The 23,526-nt window shown below is 47.4% G+C and overlaps 1 protein-coding gene across 1 annotated transcript in view; it reads right to left on the bottom strand.

Moving 5' to 3' along the window:
* Nucleotides 1-9,988: 9,988 nt before the first annotated feature.
* The window catches only part of Ptgfrn (prostaglandin F2 receptor inhibitor), a 68,490-nt gene continuing 54,952 nt past the window's right edge, over nt 9,989-23,526 (bottom strand). The window contains exons 7-9 of the mRNA XM_021650498.2: nt 20,349-20,456; nt 15,269-15,574; nt 9,989-13,224 (exon numbers count right to left, since the gene is read on the bottom strand). Coding sequence (XP_021506173.1) covers nt 13,058-13,224; nt 15,269-15,574; nt 20,349-20,456 — 581 coding nt within the window. The 3' untranslated portion in view covers nt 9,989-13,057. The remainder of the gene's footprint in view (nt 13,225-15,268; nt 15,575-20,348; nt 20,457-23,526) is intronic.

Raw genomic sequence — 23,526 nt, 5'->3', positions numbered from 1 at the left:
TTTCAGCCCACTGAGAGAAGGAGACTGCTTGCAGAAAGCAAAGGTGGCTGCATTCATAGTCACTCAGATTTGGGTGTGAAATAACTAGTTATCTTCATGGTGAAATAAATACACACAGAAGCTAAACAAGAAGGGATTTCAAAAAAAACTGAATTAGTGAAAAACAAGAAATGTTCTATTCTCCTCTTGAGGGAGGAAGTATGAGAGGAGCCCCTGGAAAACACAAACCCAGGGTCACATGAGATGTGCAGATTGAAGGCTCTAGAGTTAGGCTGCTTGGGGTTTGGGGCAGATTCCACTGCTAGCAGCTGTGTGGCTTAAGAAAAGCTAACCTTTTCTAACTCCCACCTCTAAAATGGGCCTACCCACAACACATACTTCACAAGACAGCCAAGAAAGCTCTTTGGGGTAAAGCACTTGGAACATTATTATTTGATCCTCAGTAGTGTTCAATGACTACTAGCTCCCATCCCCTCCATCAAAAGACCTCTGAGTTAATTTTTATCTTCCTGGGGTGGGTCTGGAAATCACGAGTAGCAGAAGTGTGCCTGCAGACAACCACAGGCACTGAACCCAGAATAACTGAGTATTCTAGACCCAGAAGGCAAGATCACCTCCCTGAGGACATCAGCCTCAGTCTCCAGGGTCTGGTAAGAACAGCTCTAGGTAGATTAGTAATAATTTTCTCTGTTACAGGGCACAAAAACAGGCAGATTCTTCCTTATTCCATCCACCACTACCATCCATCCAACCATCTACCATCCACTCAAACATCAACCATCTATCCACCACCATCCACTCATCCATCTACCCACCCATCTATCCATCTACCATCACCTATCTCTCCACCATCCATCTATTCACCATCCAACTAACCACTCACCATCAATCTATCATCCATTCATCCATCCACCCATCCATCATCTATCCATCCACCACCCATCTATTGATTCATCTATTCATCTATCCATCCATCATCCATTCAGCCATATACCCATCTATCTACCCATATTCCCACCATCCATTTATCCATCCATCTATTCATACATCATTTTTTTTCTTCCCATGTTTTGGTGTTGTAGGAATTTGCACATACAAAGATATTCACAGCCTTCTATTTAACCTTAGGAAACCCCTTACTAATCAGGTGACCACCATTGTTATGGCCACATAAAGACAGAAAGGGAAGTTGGTGCACAGGACTGAAGGTTAGGATGGATGGTACTGGCTTAAGAAGAAAACTAGAGGCAAAAAGGAAAAAAAAAGCACAGTTGGAAAACACTCTAGCATAGTAGGGAGGTGCTGACTCTCCCTTCTTCTTGATGACACTTAGAAAGAGATCCATAGTTTGTCTGGGACAGATCTTAGAGCTGTGAAAGCCAGCCCAACTCTTATCGTCAAGAACAGAGGAACTATCAGGAAGGTTCTTAGTGGGAACACAACATTTTTTTTTTTTTTTTTTACTTTGAAAACAAAATGTTGTATTATTGTTAACTGGTTGGAAGGTGAAGGAGGTAAACAAGGCTATAAACAAAAGGGTCACAGATTTCTGTAGTTGTTTGTTTTACCAATGATGGGCTCTTGAAATAAAGACAGGATGGAGAGATGAAATATCAGATCCTCACGGAGTCCCTCCTCATAACAAGATGCCAAATGCCAGAAATGGTGAAGTACAGCCTCTCTTCTCTGCTTGGGATGGTAGGACCTGATGGAGGTGAGCAGGAGAGAACATGACAGATTCTCACACTGAGAAAGTAGGTGAGGTCCCCTAGGAGATGGCTGCAGTTGCAAGAGTTAGAGTCTTGTTTGGAGAGAGTGAGTGGCTAAAGGAACCTTGAGGACAAAGGCATTTTAAGGTAAAATTTATTTTCTTAGTGGAATGATCACAGATCAGGGGAACAACTGCAAACATGGAAATGGAGGTATTTAATCCATCCATCTTTCTAGTGACACACATACTCTCTGAATCATCCTGCCATCTGTTTAAATTCACTAGCTATGGTCTCTTAAAAATTAGTTCCCTGACGCCAGTTAACCTGCAAGGGCTGTTGGGTAAGATTCTGGACTTCGCTCTTCAAAGTTGTGTGGAAGAGCTGGAAGGTAAAGGAAGGGCAAGAAAGCTCCACCCCTCAGGAACCGGGAATCTACTTCAGTAAACAACTGAAGGTAAAAAACAGAAGCCACCAGAGGAAGCAGGCCTGGGGTGTCCAGGGCATGGTCAGGCAAGAGAAACCCTAGGAATGAATGGAGAGGCAGGGACCACCAAGATCATTTAGAAAACACTTGCTTTGTAATAGGTGGTCCTTACAGATTCAGTGCCATTCCAGTAGGTAAGAAGGGATAAGAAGGGAGATCCCATTAAGAAGTAAAATCCCAAAGACAGGTAAGGGCATGCTGGCTGTGTGGGGGAGGACACTAACGGGCAGGTCTCCTGTGGCTGGGATTTCAAACTCAGCCTCCAAGTTGGTAATTACAGTTTCAGCACAACCTGAAATGCAGAAATCTGTTTACCCTTTTGGCTAGGGATGTCACAGGCCTCCTTCTGGCATTATTATTTTAGGTAAATATTTCACAGTATCACACAGTATCATACAGTATCAGCTACTGTGTAACAAACAGCTTTAAGACTTGGTGGCTTCAGTGCGAAATATTTTCACTGATGAGCCTATGGGTTAGCTGGGTGGCTTCACTGATGTGTCAGATAATGGGAATAGTGATGACTTAGTTGGGTTGGACAACTCAGTGCTTTGCCACGTGTCTTAAATATTTTCACATAAAGGATCCCATAGATGTAGGCAACATTCCATCCTAGAGGGAAGTTCCTTCAGACTCAGGAAGCAAACAACTTAGAAGTCTCAGGAAGTCCCTAAAACTTACCACATTCACAGCCCCCCCACTCCCCCCAAGGTTATATAAGCAGCAAGGATGTTAAGGAAAGGGGACTTTCTCAGCTGTTAAGCTTCCTGTAGGAAGTGTAGAGAACTCCAGGTTTGTAGTTTTCATGAGGTACTGCCCAGGTTGGGGTGGGGTTTTTAGTAACACAGCTGCCTTTGAAACATCTCTGCACCTGTAAGTAACCCCTTACTTATAAAGTAAGTAGTCTCAGTAAACTCAGAGTCACTAGTCGGTCTTTGGTTGTACTGTTTCTTTGGTCTGTCGTCGGTTTCCTATCTGGGGTGAGCGGAACATTGCTCTAAGAATTATGCCATAGAGAAGACCAAATCCAAATGTAAGGGACGTGTTAACAGGCTCTGCCTCTTTGTTGAAGAAAGCAGCAAAATGACCCAGCAAAGGGGGAGATTTAAAAATTAGAGTGTTGGTGCATCTGTCATGAGCAGGGAAGAGAGAATTATCTTAGAAATAAGCATGAACCATGGTGCCAATAACACGGAGTTTCTGCAGCCTTGAAATGTATATGACCCAGTAAGTGCTGTGCAACTTCAGATTCCTGGCTCTTGCCACAATATTTTTTTCTCTTTCTATTTTAGTGCCTCCATTTCTGCCAGAATTGAGCATTGACAGGGTGAAGTTGCTTCTTTTCTAGAGAGAGAGAAAAAAATAATAAAGAGAATTTTTTTTTCTGTTGTCAAGGAAAAAAAAAGGAGACAGAAAAAAAGAGAAAGAGACAAAAGGACAGCAATTCTGTTGCCTTGGGAATCACTGTATGGCAGCTGTTGAAAGGGTGTAAGATGTACTCTCTCCCTGAGCTAGGAAGGGAATGGACAGGAGAGAACAGGACAGGACAGCTTAGAATGCTGAAGAAAGACCTGTCCCAGTTCCTTCGAGACAGATAAAAAGATCTATTTTTCCTCAGGCGGACACACCTCACTAGTAGTCCCAGAGACACAGAAACAGAGAGCGGTATGATCTTGTATCATTCGCATCTAGCCCAGAAACAAACAGGGGCCCCTCCTTAGCTGGTGCAGCGCAGCTTCATAGAACAATGTGGCACTGTGGCTGGAATTGGCCGTCCCACTGGATAGCCAAGCAAACTGAAGCTCCAAGTCCTAAGCTGATCTATGGAATCCCACAGGGTGGCTGGATTCCAGGGCTGCTGGGCTGGCTAGTTTTATGTCAACTTGAAAAAGCTAGAGTCATTTCGGAAGAGAGAGCCTCCATTGAGAAAATGCCGCTCTAGATAGGCCTATGATGCTTTTTTTTTTTTTTTTTCTAATTGGTGATTGATGTGGGAAGGACCTGCCCTCTGTGGGTAGGGCCACCCCCGGACTGGTGGTCTGAGTTAAAAAAGCAGTCTGAACAGGCCACAGGTCAGTAAGAAGTACTCCTCTATGGCCTCTGCCTCAGTTCCTGCCTCGGGATTCCTGCCCTGACATAGCTCAGTTACAGAGTCCGACGTGAGAGTTGTAAGCCGATATAAACTCTTCCCTACCCATATTGTGTCTGGTCACCGTGATGTGTTGTTTCATCACAACAGAAGAAACCCTAAGGCAACTGCCTTCTCAATGCCACACACCTATCTTCATTGCTATAGAAGGCCAGGTGTAGGACAACAGCGACCTCAGTCAAACTTTCTCTGACCGCAGGAAGAAATCAAGGCTCTCGGTGACCCTACCGCACCCTGGGCCGGTAGTGGAGAATGCTGTCAGGTCTTGCTTCCAGCCCCACCGCTTTGATTGCTCGCTGCCCTGGCCCCATCAATAAGCTTCTAAGGCTGAAGGAGTTTTCAACGTGAGAAAAAGTGTGAACTGAATTTCTGTGAGCAAAGGCCAGGGCTTGGCACAGAAGCAGGGTGGGCACAGGGGATGGAGAGCAGGAAATGTACTTAGCTTCCTGGAAGGAGAAAGGAAGGAGGCGCAGCAGGGATTCTCAGGCCTGTTTCTTGCTAAGAAAACACTCCCCAGGGAAGGGCGACTTCATAAACTTCCTGAGTGACAAGCAACTTTGATGCACAAACTGTTTAGAGAAGACTCCAACAGTTCCTCAATAGGGAGGAAGGAGTGGGGACAGGAGGCCACCCTTAGGGACAAACACCCATTTGTTGTGGCTTGCTCAGTTTGCAAAGTTCAAGCATCCATTGTACAACATAGCAAGATTGTTTTGATCTGTGTGTCTGCTGGTGCGGCGCACACGTGACATAAGGCACATGTGGAGGCTTGCTGCTTCCATGGCGGGGTCTGTGGACTGAATTCAGTAGTCGGACTTGGCAGCAAGCGCCGTTAACCTGCTAAGCCACCTTGCCAGCCCTGAGCACCCAGGTTTTTGCCCTAGTTTACCGCCACACTAGGGGTACATAGCCCAGGCCAGCCTCACACTCACTCTGTAGCAGGGCTGACCTTGAACTAAGTCAGAGCAATACTTCTGCCTCAGCCTCCGGAGCTCCACGATTACAAGGAACTGTGGTGGTATTATGCCACCACACCCAACTTGTCTAGACTCTGTCTTGCATAAGCAAGACCACTTATGCCTTTCCTTTAAAATGGAAGAAGTCAGTTATCAACATCTGTAGTGCAACGGGAGCACCGAGCCCTTCCGTGTTTTTACATTCTCCCCTAACTCTTCTGCAGCTGTCTTGCCCGCCACTGAATTCCGGGGCATGCATGATGCTTAAGCAGCCTCAACGGTGGGAGATGCTCGCTTCGGTTCAGATCCACACTTGTTGCTCAGCAGATCTCCAACCTTTTCACCGGGTAGTGCTGGAATCCTCTGGTTTCTCTCCCGGCTCCTTTCTACCTTTTGGTGCTCTGCTTTCTGACTGCTTTGGATGCTCCGTATGAGGAATCCAATACAATGGTTCTTGTGACTAGCTTCTATCACTTGGTGTAACATCACTAATGTTCAATCGTGTTGTGGTATGCTCAAGGAGATCTACCTATATCTAGCATCTATATCAATCAATCTATCTCTCTGCTATCCATCCATGTGTCATCCATCCATCCACCTATCTTTGTATTGTATCAGGGGATGTGTGTGTCAGGGGAGCAGGCTTTACCTGTGTGAGAAGAAACACACACATGGAAGGGTCTTCCTTGATCACGCTCTGCTGGATTTTTTGAGGCCAAGTCTGTCGCAGTGGAGCTGGCCTGATTCAGCTGGGCAGGCTGGCCAGAAAGCCCCAGGGACCTCTTCTCATTCCCTTCCCAGTGCTGGGACTATAGGCGTGTGCTGCCATGCCTGGTGTCTACGTGAGTGTTGGGGACCAGGACCTCATGCGTGCATGGCAAATAAGTACTTTGCCAGCCAAGCAACCTTCCCAGCCCAGGGTTTCCTTTTTTTTTTTTTTAAAGCTAAACAATATTCCATAGGGTGTACATACATTTTGTTTCCTCATTCATCTGCTGATGGAAACTTAAGTTGCTTCTACCTCTTGGCTACTGTGGATATAATGAACATATGTGTCTCTTGGAGACACTGCTTTGAGAACATATTTTCTTTAGGACATATTCCCAGAAGTGGGATTGCTAAATCATCTGGCAGCTCTATTTTTAATCTCCTGAAGAACCTCCATACTCTCTTGCATAATGGCTGTACTTTTACCTCTACACTGCTCATTCCAACATTTCTTGCATTCTTTAAGATTTTTCACTTACATTGTGTGTGTGTGTGTGTGTGTGTGTGTGTTTGCCACATGTGTGTGCTCTTAGAGGTCAGAAGAGTGCACTGGACCTCCCGGAGCTGGAGTTACCATGGGTTGGAAACCATGGGTCCTCTGCAAGAGCAGCAAGTGCCCACTGAGCCAGGCCCTCAGCCTCTTGCCTGCATTCTCACACAGAAACAGCCCCAGGCACCTTTCGCTTGAGACTACCCAATCTAATATGACATTTGGTGGTTCTGACTTGCATGTCTCTATGGGCAGTGACAGTGGGCACCTTGTATTCTTTACAGAGTTTTCTATGTGAATCCTTTCCCTTCTTTTGTTTTTGTTTTATAATCAAATTTCTTACAGAGTCTGGATATTAACATGTCTCACATATACGCTCTGTAAATATCTTCTCCTTTTCACTGTCAGTTTGTTTTGACACAGGGACATCACTTTTTTGTTGTTTTGAGACAGGGTTTCTCTGTGCAGCCTTGGCTCTCCTGGACTCCCTTTGCAGACCGGGCTGGCCATGAACCTCAGAGATCTGCCTGCCTCTGCCTCTCTGAGTACTGGGATTACAGGTGTGTACCTCCACAGCTGGCTCACAGGAACATTTTAAAGCGGGATTTGGTTCTACTCGCCTATTTTTTATTTTGCTACTTATGTTTTTGGTGTCATACCCAAGAAATAATTATCAAATCCCAAGTTATGAGCATTTTCCCCACACTTTCTCCTGGGTTTTTTTTTTTTTTAGCTTTCATTTTACATTTGGGTTTTAACCCACTTGGGACCATGTTTCTTGATTCTCTAGCATATGGATATCCTGTGTTATCAACATGCTTTGACAACACTCTGACCCCGACATTCCATCACTTTCACCAACCATCGAAGGATGGTAACCATGGTAACCAGTGCTGCTGGTCTGAGAATGCGGACTAGGGAGGACTCTGGTGAGCGCCTCGGCTGACGGCACACACCATACACTCAGCACGTGTTCACCATGCTGCTTTCCTTTCAGGCTTGAGGTCTTAACAGTTGATGTTCTGCTGACTTCTCTCAAGGCTGCCCAGATAGAGCAAAGACATGCCACCCAGTTCAGGGCCACCCCACTTCTACTGTGTGCTCAGGACCACCCTCCTCCTGCCTTACATCAAAGTGAGGTCCAGACAGGTAGGGTGGACTCTGTGTCCCAAATAGGCTGAAATGGTTGCACCTCACCCCAGAAGCTTGACCCCTCTGTGGGCTAACACACGATAGGATCTTGCCCATTTTGCACCCTTCTCCTCACTGATGTGGGCGTCATCCCCTATGGCTTCCAAGATGGTCTAAGTATGTGTCCTCTGCATGTCATCTGTGAGTACAGCCATCTTCTCAGTGACAGCCGATGCTGGCATGGAGGTGATTCCACACCCAGAGTCCCATGAACACTGGCCTCTAGTTACAGGAGGCAGAGCAGCTGCCATTCAGGAGCCCGTGCTGGGGCTCCTTGGGGTAACCTGAAGATGTGACCACGCCACAAGTGGTGACTGTGCAGGACACATCCCCAGAATTCCAGAGTGGGACTGAGTACTGAGTTATTATAGCAGCAAATGCCCCAATCCTTGTGGTTCTATCAGGTTACCAGAACATCTGTCAGGCAGCCTCTTCGACCCAATGGTTGGATACCTGGAGCCTGCGGAAGTACAAGTTAGACAGTTAGAAAGATTTCTACAGCAACCAGGGTAAGGAAAAGCCTAGGATCGGGCCTGTGGCATGTGGCCAGCCTCAGTAGTGTCTGAGTATATAGTAGGTGTGTGCGATAGTTTGTTTTGCTTTTGACATTGAGAAAGACACCATTTCAGGAACAGAAGAGGGTTGCTCAGGCCAGGCTCTGCCTGCACGGGTGTTTGGACTGGAGGAAATGTAATGACAGGCCGTTTTGACAGCCGATCATTTAACTACAGGATACACACTCCATCTGAATAACTTACATGAGGTGCTTGCTAAATGGGAAACGGAAATACAGGATACAAAGCAAGGCTAAGAGGAGCGTCAGTCCAGGGGGTGGGCTGCAGATGCCTGCTGAGCTGGAACAATGCATGACGAGCTGTTGGCACCTGCTCCTGCCCAGGTCTGCTGGTAAACAGTGTGGCTTTTATGCTGCAGGGGCTGGTGTCTTCCAGAGTCCAAACGGCAGCATGAGTCAGGAAAACCACCTGTTCCGGTCTCAGTCTGGTCACAGAACTTGGGTGTGTGTTTCCTCATCTGCAGAGAGGAATGGTTTCCAACTTCTCTTTCCTGAAAGGAGACCTCTAAAGGTCATGGGAATTCAGCAGGGACCAAGAGGACACTGAGCAACAGGATCCCAGCCCCACCTTTCTGCTTGCTGGGGACCTTATCATGGATGTGATGGCTGCTCTTGGCTATCGACTTGACTACATCTGGAACTAACTAAAACTCAAGCATCTGGGTGCAGTACCCGTGAGGGATTGTTTTCATAATTAAATCATTTGGAATGGGAAGACCCTCTTTTAATCTAGATCCTCTGAGGTGGTAGCCTACATAAAGGACATGGGAGAAGGGAGCCAGTCCGTGCTGCCAAGTCCATTCCTTCGCTGGCACTAGAGCCCACTCCTTTGGGATTCCATCATTTACTGAAGATCACCTGAGACATTCAGCCTCGTGAACTGAACAACTACCAGATTCTTAAGATCTTCTGTTCATAGTTTAGCTAACTATTGTTGGACTAGCTGGACCATAACCTGTAAGTCATTCTAATAAATCCTATATGTATATATATTCATTCTGTAAGTTCTGCTCCTCTAAAGAGCCCTACAGAATGAAGCTGTTTCACTGTAGGTCAAAATCTACAATGGAGTGTGTGTGTGTGTGTGTGTGTGTGTACGCATGTGCGCAGGTACATGTGGAGGACAGAACGGGGTATCTCACTGGACAGGAAACCAGTGCCTTAGCGCTGGAATTCTAAGTGTATGCCACCCGGCCTGCCCAGGCTTTCTGTGTGTCTCGCCTGCAGCTCTGCAGCACATGCATACCCTGTGTCCAGAGAAGTCCGAAGAGGGGCGCCAATTTCTTAGAACTGGAGTTACAGATGGTTAAAAGCCACCATGTGGACAGTAAGAACTGAACCGGGGTCCTCTGCAAGAGCCACCAGTGAGCTACTGGTTGGTCACGGATCATTTCTCCAGCTCCTAACCCCCCCCCCCCCCCACACACACACATACACACAAAACAACAAAAATCCCAAACATGGGCCCAGGCAATTGTGGTCAGGCTCCTGTGCTTGCCAGGCAAGGGCTCGACTGACTGGATCACCTCCCTGGCCTGACAGTGTTTTTACAGGACTTGAAGCAATCAGAAGGCACTGACAGTGCAACCAGAATTAGCCACAATCCCTCCTACTGGTGAAGAGAGGCCCACGAAGCCAGCATCAACTTCCTCACACAACTTCAATTTAAATTAAACTTCCTTTAATGAAATTAAAAACAAAAACAATTGGTGCATTGCATAATATTTGTGGCCACAGTATAAAACAGCACAATTAGTTTGTAGAACACTGAGTATGGACAAAAAATACACAAGACCCTCTCTTCGTCTACGGAAAAGTCTGCAGATCCTTGTGTCATATAATAGAAAAGAAAACCAACCTTGTTCTCCAAGTGATCTGCACAAATGTGTGTCACTGAGAATCTGGTCACACAGCGGAGGAGAACTTACCTAAACCCCAGTTCCCTTCTTCCTCTGTTGTCATCAGTGAAGCTTAAAAAAAAAAAAAATTCCCCCGAAAGTAGCAAGTCGTCTAGTATTGCTTATTGTTCCTGCTCCGAAGGCGCAGTCTTTGGCTCACAGATGCCCTAACAAAGTCATGGCTGCAGGCGGCCTGCAAAGCAGGAGGCAAAAGCCACCAGAGAAACAGACAGAGGTCTGGGCAGGAGGGAGCCTGTGGCTGGGACGGGGACACACATCGGGACATTTCTAAATGAGGGTTTGATGCGGCTGGTGAGTCAGGGTGCCAGCAGATCCCATGCATGAAAAATTGGAAAAGTTGTTAAAAAGCCAGAGTTTGCGTTTTTCTTATTTTTTAAAAAAGTGAATCGTGTTGTCTTGTGTAAACATCATAAAGTAAACAATTTAAAGTAATTTTGAGGCTTCGATCTGAATGTAGCTTAGGCTCTTTCGGGGGGTGGGGTGGGAGGATTTTTGCGATTAGGGGGAAAAAAAACCCGACCTTCTATAAAGTTTCTCTTTAAGAAGTGCAATTTCATATGCCAAGGCCTGGTTTGGCCTCTCCCTCCCTCACACCAGTGCTGCAGGCTGGGAGCCTCAGGAAGCACTTCATGAGGAACCCTATTTGGTACATCAAGAGTGCTAGACCACACTTGAAAAGACACATGCCCCAGAACGGTAATATTCTCAGGGTGAGCTAGGTCCTGGGGCTTCTCGCCCCTCTCCTAGCCCTAAGCAACTTGGGGGTTTGGGCATGATCTCAACATCAGTTGAAAAGAGAAAGGTAGGCCTGAACACTCCTGTCTCACCATCAAGTGCCTGCTTGGACCTGTCTGTGGCTTTACGTACACCCAGTGCCTCGTCTCATCCAGGACTGCGTCTCTTCCCTCCTCCTAAGGAGGGCTGTACTACGATGACCCTGAATCTTCTTCAGTAACTGCATGGGCTCATAGGCCCATACTAACAAAATCCCTGCTTCTGCTTCTCCAATTCCTGTTTGAACAGTCACCTGTGGCCCACCTGGGAGCTAGCAATAAGGAAGCAGAAACACCCACACCTGCCAAGAGGCCTTCCCTCTCCCTCTGGCCTCTCTTGCTTGGGTGGGGTACACCTGCTGTCCCTTTGCTTGTTACCAACTGTAAACCTGGACCCCACCTGGGCTAGAGCAGCCGGCTCAGACTCCATCACAGGAATAGTCCCGAGGTGGACAAAAACAAGCAGAGAAATAGAGGCCATTGTGGGCCACATGGAGAGAAGGTGGGGAGTGGCCCATGGTGACAAAGAGCTGCACATGAATGGCCATCATTTTCTATTACTTTATTGCTCAAGAGGAAGGAATCTTCTCCCCCCCACCCCCCAATTTGGAAGACAACAATGTTGAATCCTTCAGAGCCAGAGGGCGGAGTGGAGCACCTGTAGGTGAGCCCAGCGCCCGGGGGGGAAAAGGGGCTTGTGGAAGGCCAGTGTTATGCTGGGCTGAGAGACTTGGGGTGGCTGAAGCCCCGATGCAGCAGGCACTGGGGACCTGGAAGGTATGTCTGTCCGATGTCTTGTTCCTGCTGGGCCCTGTCAGGCACAAGACAGCAGCTCTCAACCCTATTTTACAGGCCATTCACATAACAGGAAATTGCTGGGTTCCCTTCTGTTTCTAATAGGAAAGCTAACGTCCACAAAGTATATCCCTCTTCACTACCCCCTGCAGGGATCTGAAAAAGACTTCAAGGACGGAAAAGGTCACGGAAAACACATACTTGTTCTGGGCAATTTCTGATCCCTTGAAGTCAGTCAGTCTTGCAGGCAGCAATCTGCCTCTGTGTGAGGGAGCTCAGTGTGGCCCATCTGTGGCTCCCTTGCAGGTCCCGTGGCAACCAGGGACAGTGCCCCTCATGGAACAGCTGCACCCTTCAGATGCCCTCTGCTCCTACTCTCCCTGGGGTCCCTGGGGCACAGGGCCTCAGAGCTACCAGAGAGCGCGAGATCTACTCCCTTCCTTGCCCCAGTGTCCTCTTCACAGACCTTCTACCCTGGACAGAGGTGGAGGTGGATTTTTTTTTTTTTTTTCATACTCATTCTTAAGGCTAAGGTGGCGAGATAAGGTGCTTGGTGGAAAGCCAAACTCTAGACTCCAGGGCTGCTGTTTCCTCACTCTCACAGAAACAAACCCGAAAACGGAAAAGGGGAGAGGAGACGGGGAAACAAAAGGCGTATGGGTCAGGAAGTTACAGACTTGAGCTTAGGTTCCAGTACAGTTTAAACTCCTGAAAATGGGGGATGGGCAGGGTAGTCAAAGCCACGGCTTGCCTTGGCACAGGTCTGTGTCAGCTCCGGGCCAGGGTGACGGGCAGAGTATCATAGCAGCTCTTCAGATGCTGGCCCCTCGTGGATGCTGGCTTTCAGGTGGGCGGGTACCCTCTCGCTCATGATGACCAACACCGAAAGCCTACGCCCTTCCTCACCACAACCCCTCAAACCAAAAGTGATCAACACACACAAATCAGAGGATCGATAAGCCGCTAGGAGAAAACTAATTAGACCAGGGTTAACCATTAAGAAGCTGCAGCTGGGGAAACACACACTCGATTGTTACATATCAGAAAGTGCCGTGGGAAGAAGAGCCGTGTGCTGGTAAACATGTCCGCGCTCAGAACTTGACATGCAGAAAAGAGAGAGCGCCAAGTCCCACCTGAGATTAGAGAGGACTGGTTTTAGTGTAACACGCTTTGTTTTCAAACGTCACTGTCCTCTTCTCACCCCCACCACTCCTACTACGGTCCTCGGTCCGTCCATCCCGGCTGCTTAATCCATCTCCATGGACATGAGCCTGCGACGCTCCCTCCGGGTCTCCCGTACCTCCTTCTTACAGCACCAGTGGGAACTGCAGTACCCGATGAGGCAGGACAGGAGCCCGATGACGGTGGACAGGCCCACGCCGATCAGCAGCGGGTACTTGAAGGCGTTCAGCACTGGGCGGGAGGGGGAAAGCAGAAGGGTTAGTGCTGGGAGGAGGGTGCTGGGGAAGCTCATCCCTGCCCGCCTCCCTCCCGGTGCCGCCTCTGTGGAGGTCAGCGCTCATAAATCCCATATCCTGCGCCTGGCATGTGATTCAGACGGGAGCAGCCCAGCTCTGTTGAAGAAATGAGCAAATGTCCCAGTTCCGTGGAGCTGGGCACGTGTGTGTGTGTGTGGGGGGGGGGGTACACAGTGAGGAGATTTCATTTGATGCCTTTGAATGTCAACTTCTTTGTAGAGTTTTGGCAGGAGATTGATTTTTAAAAGTCAGTGTAAGGGCACCGCACATTGAACGGCAGATGCATCTTTTAAAAAAAAAGGACTGAATAAATCAATTCCTATGCATCAAATAACTGAAGTGTACTAAAGGCGCTATTTTAAGTAACACTATAGTAAATTATCGAGCAAAGTGAATAATCACTCCCTTACTTGTTTGGTAAATCTGGGTTTTTCATATGGAGTTACTTCAAGCAGAGTTTAAGATGCAAATGGGGCAGAGATGACAAGCTTAGATCCCACCCTGGCGCCATCTTCCCTCCCCCTAAGCCCCGGTACTTTGGGTAGATGCCTGCCTCGGGCCAGATCCTTAATGTCTAGAATGATCTAATTTTCCTAAGAGCCCCACGGGAGACAACTGCCACTTTTTTTTTTTTTTTTTTCCAGGACGTGGACAAAGGGTTTTGTGGAGCTCTGGCCTCCAAGCAGGGCACAGCTTCAAGGAAGACTGGCTGTGCTTTCTTCTCAAGGTCAGGTTTACTGACATTCCCTTTTGGAGAGGGTGGGGATGTGGCTCAGGAGGCCTCCTCCCTCTTCTCTGATAAGTAAGTAGTTAGTAGTTACTGGTATGTGGGTGGGGGTGGGAGTTGGGGCGGGGGGGGGGGGGGGAGTTTTCTTCAGTGCCTGTATGTTGCCCACACTCCTGTAACACTAATGGGTCAGCCAGGCTCGGTGGTGAACACCTGTAATCCCAGCACCGGGGAGGCAGATGCAAGCGGATCTCGGTGAGTTCGAGGCCAGCCTGGTCTACAAAGTGAGTCCAGAACTGCCAAGGCTACACAGAGGAAACTGTCTCAAAAAAACAAGACAAAAACAAAGCAAAAAATCCCTGGGTCACCAAACTGTACTTAAGTGAAACTGTTTTCTCTGCCCAGTCACCATTGTCTTCATAGTGTAAGTAGACTCCCCAGGAAAAGCCACAGAACAGAAAGACCAAGTGAGGAGGAACTGGAGTTCCAAGGCCTTTCTCCTCAAACTGCTTCACTGCTAGGAAACATGCTCTTGGTCAAGGCTTCTCCTGACCGATGAAGCATCTGGAATTAATTCTCTCCATGGAGCTGTTCCAAATGGCATAGCACTCTGAAGCTTTCATAGGGCAGACATGCGTTCTGAGAGTAAAGGGACAATCGCCCAGCTCTGGGAAGCTCAGGGGCAGAGGTGGGCTGGATAGGGTGGTGTTGGCATAGGTGGGGAAAACTGAGAGACCCTTTCCCATCTCAAGCTTCCAAGAGGTCCCCACTCTGTGGTAGTGGCTCTGAGGGAGCACTCCTTTTCCAAGAAGTAAAAACAATGGGTGCTGGGAAGTAGAGATAAGATTAGGAGTTTAAAGACAGCCTTGGGCTAGACAGTGATTTTTGAAGCAAGCCTGAGCCACATCTTAAAAACAAGGAAACAAAAAAACCAGCAGGTGGGCATGAGCAGTCAGTCTTTATTCTGCGGCCTAACCTGAGACCCCTCTGCCCTCCCCACCCCCAGAAGCCACTGCGACCTTAGGATACCGAGAACTGGATTTCCACAGAACCACAGGAGAGCCCAGGCTCCTAAAAGTCCTTTCCCAGTGGTATCACCTGGCCAGGATTGCAAAGCTAGCATCTTGCAAAAATGCTTTGGCCCAAGCCAGGCCCTAGCTTGGATCAAACAAGCCGGATCAAACTATGGAAGCCTGGATTCTATGTGCTGCAGTATTAGAAAATAATCTAAACACCCAGAAAGGAAGCTCACCATCCATCTTCACAGTTATAAAGATGGGCCTGGAGTGGATCTCAGCTTCCCTTTGCCAGGAACCTGTCGGTGACCTCACCCACGGAGTCACAGAACAGTAGTAGTTGCCAAAGTCCTGGTCCTCAGAGCCATGCACTTGTAGCAAGAATTCCAGCACGCTCACTCGCTCCAGGCTGACAGTGCTCTTCCAGTCCCTCTGGTCCGTAGTCACGACTCCCTTCCGGTCCAGGGAGGATAGGAGGACGGGAGCCTTGTCCAAGCCAAAGGAGTGTATTGCAAACCAGGATACATCGAAGGCCATGTCGTCTGTGGATTAGCCAAAGTGCTGAGGTCAGTGTGTGAGCAGAGGTGATGCACACATTCCCATGGCTGTAAACCTGATTCCTGGTCAGGTCTGGCCTCTTTGAACCTCCAGGCAGCCTGTGACGATGGACTGCCACATCCACCCGTGGCAAGGTCGCACAGTGCTCGTGACAGAGTATCTAGCCTGACCACCCCACCCTGAGGAACCACAGGAAGAAGATCTGGGCCACAGACAGACCTACGCGCGAAGCCCGGGCATGGAGTGTAGGGTCTCCTGGCACTTCAACTAGAAGAACCATGGATTGTATATAAAATTAATTGAACCAGATTTAAAGTTGTAGACAGTTTGGGGTTTATTGTTCTCTGTGGTTTCTGTTGTTTTATTTTTTTCCTTCCCTCTTGCAGAAGTATTTAAGTTCAAAACAAGAGAGAGAAAAAAAAATCAAGCTGAGAAAATTGAACACAGTTAATAGTCCCGGAGAGTAAAGCTGGAGGATCGTGAAGTACTCTGTGAAATTGAGGTTCTAACAGGCTCAAATAAATTAAGCTGGGAAGAAGGGAAAGAGGGTGGTACAGGATTAACTCAGTGTGGAAACTGAGGTCATAAGCTAAACCCAGACCCCCCCTTGACCATACTAACCAACACCAGCTGTTGAACTCTAAGATTCATCCAGGCGGCATGTGAAGGCCGTAGATCACAAATAGTTGCATCTTAAGCCTGCTTGACAAAATCCCTTTTTCTGAAAAAACAGCGAGGACTGAACCCAGGGCCGTGCTGAACAAGTGCTCTGCTGGTAAGCTATAGCCCTGGCCCGGGACTTTTTATATGGCAGTTTTTGCTGAACAACAAAAATAAGACTCATTCATTCATTGTAAGTGCATTGGTAACTTTGGAAAACACACTATAAGGCAAACAAATGTTACCCAGAACCATGAAAGACAGAATGGAGCTGAACTAAAAGCGGGCATTTCTAAACGTGTCCAAATGGTAATTCCACTACTCCTCCACCCACCCCTGTGCACAGTGGGCTCTGCTGCCAGGGAAACTCTGCTGTCACATGTACGTCTAGAGTGGCTACTAATGACAAGGCAGAGAGGTGTTCCCATTACTTCATTCCTCGGTGTGTATCAGAGGGTGGGCTAGCCTGGGCTACAATCCCTGTCCCTACTGGCCACATGACCTAGAAGAGCCACGTTAGTTTATTGCAACTTAAGTTTCTTCATCTGTAAAATGCAATTAACAGTGGTCGGGAGAGATGGCTCAGTGGTTAAGAGCACTTACTGCTCTTGCAGAGGAGCCGGGTTCAGTTCCCAGCACCCATGTGAGGTGGCTCACAACTGCCTGTAAATCTAGCTCCAAGGGATCTGATACCTTCTTCTGGCCTCCAGACAGACAGACAGACAGACACACACACACACACACACAAAAACATGCAACTAACAGCATGGACAAATACTGCCAAGAACCATGCCTCAACCACGGCGAGCGCTCATTAAAAGTGACTGCCCTCATTTCCACACATGGCTGGACAAGAAGACGCTGCTAGAAGGAAGAGCATGACTACCTGTTGGCAAGGCTGTGGGTCCCTCGTGTGGACAGCTGCTGTGCTGAGCCACCTCCTCTTACCAGGAACGGTGGTGCAGGTATCAGATCCTGCCGCTCTCCAACCAAACCTCCTCGAAATGCCTCAGGGAGGCTTCAAAAGACCCTTAACTTTCAGCCACTCAGCTTCCAGACAACGACCGAGCACCAATGGTTGGAAAGCCCCTTAGCTACCCTCAGCTACCATATTAGCATGGTTGCTGGGCTCCATTCCTTTGCACCCTCCCAGCTCACTCTGGAGGATCAGGACGCCCCTCCCCCCATGACTCACACAGCCTCTGCTCAGCCTCAGAGCCTGACCATGGTGCCACCCACGCTTGGCTACTCCCGCCCTGCTGTGATACAGGAGTACCTTGGCTCTCAGCCCACTTATGCAACTTTCCCATAGAGAATTCCCTCTCTGAGCCCACAGGATGAATGAAAACATGAAGAAAAGAAAGAAAGAAGGAAATCACAATTTGTGTTTAATTATTCAGAATCTTCCACCCACACAGACCAAGAGTGCAAAGTTCTGGAAAACTGTGATTTGCAAGATCCCAGCTACCTATAGCTTTTGCAATTACATTGGAGAAAAGCATGAAAGGCACAACTGGCGACCTATTAATTTGCTGAGAAAGAGCACTTGGAGGGTTTATTTCCGTACATATCATAAATGAGCTTTAAAACAGCTCTTCAACTATGTGAACTTTTAAAGGGGCTTTGCTTGCCTTTCCCTGGCCATCTCTTCTACTTTTCCCTTCGTTTCCACTTTCAAAGCTACCTCTCTGTCTCCATGCATCCTGGCTTCAGTGAAGCAGCGAGTGCTCTCTCTGCAGAACCAAGCCTCTCATGTCTTACCCCAAGGATCAAGCTAGGCAGCCCTGTGTGTGTGTGTGTGTGTGCATGCGTGATGGGAGGACCTTTCTTTTCCTTTCTTTACAGCCTCAAAAACTCCTTTCTCCTACCTTTAAAGAGCATCCACATTTGAGGGCAAATGTTGCTATCATCAGGAGCCATGCCTGCCGGTCAAACGGAGCCCACTTTGTTCTGATGAGCAGAGGTTTCCTGGTCCTCAGCCATGCTTGTTTGTTCATATTATCCCCCACTGCTGCTTCCCTGTGTCTGAGGCAGAGCTGGGCTGCCAAGACCATCTGGCCCACAGAGGCAAAACTACTTCCTACAAGGTTCTTCACAGGAAGTGTGTAGATCCTGAGCTTATAGCCACATGAACCTTTGAACAGAAGTTCAAAAAAAAGCTAGGCATCCACCCTGATGGTGGTGGCTATCCAGTGGTTTACTCCCTGATGCCAGTGAGGCCTGCATGGTCCACCATCCCTGTGTATTAGCATTGCCCTTTCACACAGAAGAAAACCTGCCTGCCTGTCTCAGGGCCACATTTCCAGCAGTCAACACAGATACACACGAGAACTCACAGAATTTGGCTGACTTTGTAAATGACTCTGCTAGGAATGGGATGGGGTGGGGCAGTGTCAGGGCCACAGTAAGTGGGAGAAGGGCAGGCCTCAGCAAGCTAGGCTCTTCAAAGAATCTCTGGGAAAAGGCAAAGGTGGGTACAGTCCTTCTCAGCAATGGGACAACACCCTAATGCCTTTAATGCTCCTTTAAGACCAGAGGAACCAAAAAGAGAGGGTGTCACCTGGCTGCTGATTGCACCAAGCAGAAAATGCATGAGGGATGGGCCAGCAATTCTGAGGCATCTGTTGGCAAGGCTAATCTTTTCTGTAAAGAGAAGATTTGTAGAACTGGGGATGTGGCTTGGGACAGGCCTAGCATGGGCAAGGTTCCATCTTCAGGACAATGGGGGAAAGGCTTTAAGAAGATAACCTAAGTTATAAATCCCTTCTCCTCTGCTCTGTATTTCTTCATGGGTACAAGCTCTCGGGGGCAGACCTTGAACATGTCCACTGCCCTATCCCAGCATTCCCAGCCGTTCTTGTATATGGAAGGAGCCGAGAGAGAAAGAATGACATACGGAAGGAGGAAGAATCTGTGAGTGGGTTTCCAACCAGGCCACAACAAGCCAGGAAGAGATCGACTGACTTCGCTGAAAAGTGTTTTCTCACAGCAGGTACACGGGCCTCACAGACCCAAGCCAGCAGCCAGTCAGGAAAAGTGCGGCACTGGCTAGTCCTCTGTCAACGTGACACAAACTAGAGTTTGTGTCTGAAAGGAGGGAACCTCAATTAAGAAAACGCCTCCATAAGATCTGGCTGTATGGCATTTTCTTAATTAGTAACTGACTGGGGAGGGCCCAGTCCTGTAGTGAGAATTCTGGGATTTTGGTTTCTTTATAAAAACATAGAAATATTATATGTTTTTGTTTTAATCCCAGGTGTGGGGATATGGGGCTGCTTTGCAGCAGCCGACTATGATTTACCTCGTGCTCTAGCAGAGGCCTGGTTTTGCCAGCTGCAGATTGTTTCTGCAACTGTGTGACATTTGGAATTCTGGGGACTTTCCACACGGCATATAAATGCCAGAGCCCCAATGAGGGGGTTGGTGGTATTGGTCGTTGGGGGTGGATGGGGGTTGTTGGTTGTTGTTGCTTGAGGTTTGCTAAGTAGTTAGCAACAGGAAGTTAGATATCCTGATAGTGAAAATCAAATTTGCTCCAAGAAACTGGATGCCCTTAATCACCAGGAAGTTGTCTAATGATGACATTATCTCCTTTCCAACATCTGACTTTACTGAGGAATCTCTTCTTTCTTCTCTATATTTTTTTTCCTCTCTTATCTAGTGCTAGGGAGTTGAAAAAGGTGAAAGAAAGAAGAACAAAATAGCAAATGCTGATTACACAGCTCATTGTGGGTTGTGCCATCCCCAGGGCTGGCCACCCTGGGTTCTATAAGAAAACAAGCTGAGCAAGCCATGAGGAGCAAGCCAGTAAGCAGCACCCCTCCATGGCCTGCACATCAGCTCCTGCCTCCAGGTTCCTGCCCTGACTTCCTTCCATGATGGACTGCAATGTGGCTGTGTAAGCCAAATAAACCCTTTCCTCCCCAACTTGCTTTTGGGTCATGGTATTTCACTGCAGCAATAGAAACCCTGCAAGACAAGTGGAGATCAACAGACAGTCCAAACCCCAGCCCCTACATCTAAGAGACACAGTGAGAATGACAGGAGAAACATTTACAAAAAGCAACCGGAGGCGGGGAAAGAATGGAGGGAGGGTACCTGGGTCCAACACAGCTCCTTCGACAGTGATGATACAGAACAATTTGATGAGATCTCCCCGGGTGACGGATGGCGTGTCTGAATGCACGGAGGCATTAAATATGGGACCTGGAAGAGAGCAACACTTAAGTCACATTATTCTCTTTCACACGAGTTCAACTTCCATTCCTGAAGCTCCAACAGTACCTAAACGTGGTTCTCTTTCCTTGGAACTGGTCTAGAAAAATCATAAAATAGGTATTCTAAGATCTCCTTTCTCTATTCAAAGACGTGCACTAGGCACATCTACCCGAATTCAGTCCTGACTGAACCTGAACTGAACTTTCTCTGCCTGACAGCCACAGCTTCCTTTGATGGATATGCTTACCTCACCTCCCAACTGGTAAGTTTGAGTTGGTTTCTGGTTCAGTGCAGTTCAAACTAGCCAAGGTGGCCTAGAGACCAGAGGGTCAGGAGCTGACCCTGTGCTTTTGCTCACAGTTGGGTTAAGTGACCTCAGTATGTTCAGCCATACTGGTGGGAACCCTGAGACCCCAGATTAAAAGGCTGAAATCCAGTAAGGCAATGCTTACATGAAGTATGGTGGGGGCACTGAGAAAATGCTAGGATTTCAGAGGAAACTGAGGTAGCTTGGAGAATCCTTTAAAAGACCACCCAAGTTGGGGGAGGCAGGGTGCTTATGGAAGTTTTCTCTGTGTGTGTGTGTGTGTGTGTGTGTGTGTATATATATATATACACACACACATATATACATATACATATGTGTACATAAAAATTGCATATTATATATATATGCATAATGTGTGTGCATGTTTGTGTGTATGTATGCACATCTAGTTTAAACTAGCATCAAACAAACCAGAACAACCTCCACTGAGATAGGCTTTGTCTCACATCTCCCTAAGAATACCAGCAGCCTAATGATAGCCTTAAAACTACCTCTGATTCCCTCTTAGGTAACAACATCTCATAGCTCAAGCCAAACTGATCCCAACAGCTTAATGCTTAACATTTTCATACCAGCTTCTAAAATCTAGGAATAGCAAAATGTGAAAGGAAGTTCTAGAACATCAGTGCTATGAGATTCTACTTGGGGATTTTCAGGAAAGCATAAATACGTGGGCTGGGAAGCCGAGCTAATGCTTACTTGAGGAATAGAGACATTACTGTTTTCTTGTTCAGATTACCAGAAAGGAAAATGTACCCCAAAGCATGTTTAAAAGCACCCATAAAAAGCTGCTCCATCAGGAAAGTGTGCAAAAGGTCATACCTTCAGAAGGCAATGAGCTGAAATGACTTTGGCTCTATTTTCACTTCAATCTGATGACTAATAATAAGTCATTAAATTGCTTTCCTAGCACTCTGGATATGAATAATTTGTGTAGTCCGAGGAGAATTGTTAAGAGAGGCTGGTTATGGAGGTGGGAGTGTTAGGGAGACCTGGGAACCTAACTTCAGGGCCTGAGAACACGGCAGTCCCTGGAAAGGAAGAAAAATGAGACAGAGGTTGAGGACATCATCTCCTTCAGGTGCCTCAGCTATGGCCCCAGCTCCCTTAGGTCCTCATACTCTGGAACTGCTCTGGCCACAACTGAGCGGAGGGACAGTGCCAGCCTTACTGCGCTGAACCAGTTCTGTGAAAATGCCTGGGAATGCTGTTTCTGTTAGCTCAGGGTGGCAGTGGCCATGGTGAACAAGGGAATTATAATTTTCCCTTAGATTAAAAACTTCGTTATAATACACAACCCTGCTAAGAGCTTTCTTTGAAAGCAATCATGCTCTTTCTAAGATAACCCCAAGTGACCAAACATTGAAATGATCTACTGATTTATGTATTTTTGTTATTTGAAACAGCGAAGAAAGACTTAACTAATTTGAACAAATGTCACTTTTCTTTATATTTGCAGAGAAAACCCCAAATACCTTCTGAGTCACAAGTCAAAACGCCCGTGGGAACCAAGGGAGGGCTTGTGAGAGGGTCTGTGCTCTGTCTTACAATGCAGACAAGCCCAGGGAAGAAGGCCCTCATTGTGGCAAACAACTCACAGTAGTGGCTTTCCTTCTAATGAAGTCAATAGCTCGATGTTAACATGGCCATTATCCCAGAATAACGGGACATTTAGAAATATTTTCGTTATGGCCAATTTCTGTGGTAATGCTGTTTTGTGAGGGAATTTGTCTGGTTAACTTCACACACCACAGACTATGCTCGGAATATTCAGTGGGCAGCCAGAGTCACTAAGGGCCCTCTGGATCCCTAGTGGGCTGAGAGTATGGGAACCACTTAACTTTTAAATGCAAACATTGACACCACTGTGTCCAACCCCACCCTAGAAAGAGGCTTCTAGGGGCAGCATTTTACTGCAAACACACCCTGCGGCCCATCTGCACCTCCAACCACGGGGTCAGGGCTAACGACGCCCCTCTCTGCAGCCAGTGTCTAGGGCTAGTGTCTACCTACCCAGCATTTACTGTAATAGGAAAAAAAAAGATCATCTTACATTAAAGGGGAAGGAAGTGGGTCAGAAAAGCATGTGTACAGCCAAGATTTCAAAGTCATGAAGCTAGCTCCAAAGGAAAAGTTTCAGAAAGACAAACAAGCGAAATTAAGTGTTTCATAGGGCCACAAGTGCTCTGCTTTCTACTGCTTGGCTCTATTTTAATTTTTTAGTTATTATTTATATCGTAAGCATATGCTCGTTTTCCCTGCGTGTATGTCTGAGCACCACATGTGTGTCTGGGCCTTATGGAGGCCAGAAAAGGGCTTCAGATTACATGGGACTGGACAGTTACAGACAATTGTGGGCTGCCATGTGGATACTGGGACTCAATCCCAGGTCCTCTGGAGGAGTGCCCAGTGCCCTTAACCTCTGAGTGCTTTCACTCTATGTACAATGTGTATATTAAAAAAAAAAAAAAAAAAAAAATGCTGTTCTTTTAAAAGGCTGAATCTTACGTCAGCATGCTTAAATCTCTTTTTAGCCCTGATACGTGGGTCGGTGAAAGCCATGATCTAGTACATCCCCTGGGAAACCCAGACCCTGCTAACAAAGGCCAAGGCTTGAGATCCGATCAGAATGGTGGACCTGGGGAGGACTTCCTAGTCGTGGATCTTAAAGGAGGGCTGTTGGTGTACAGGAAGTGAAGGCTCTTGGGAGTTCAAATTTACTGGGTGGTG

This window comes from Meriones unguiculatus, chromosome 10, assembly GCF_030254825.1.
Source record: "Meriones unguiculatus strain TT.TT164.6M chromosome 10, Bangor_MerUng_6.1, whole genome shotgun sequence".
NCBI classification, from domain to species: domain Eukaryota; kingdom Metazoa; phylum Chordata; class Mammalia; order Rodentia; family Muridae; genus Meriones; species Meriones unguiculatus.
Note: the sequence above shows the minus strand (reverse complement) of the source record. Positions and strands in the feature narration are given on the sequence as shown.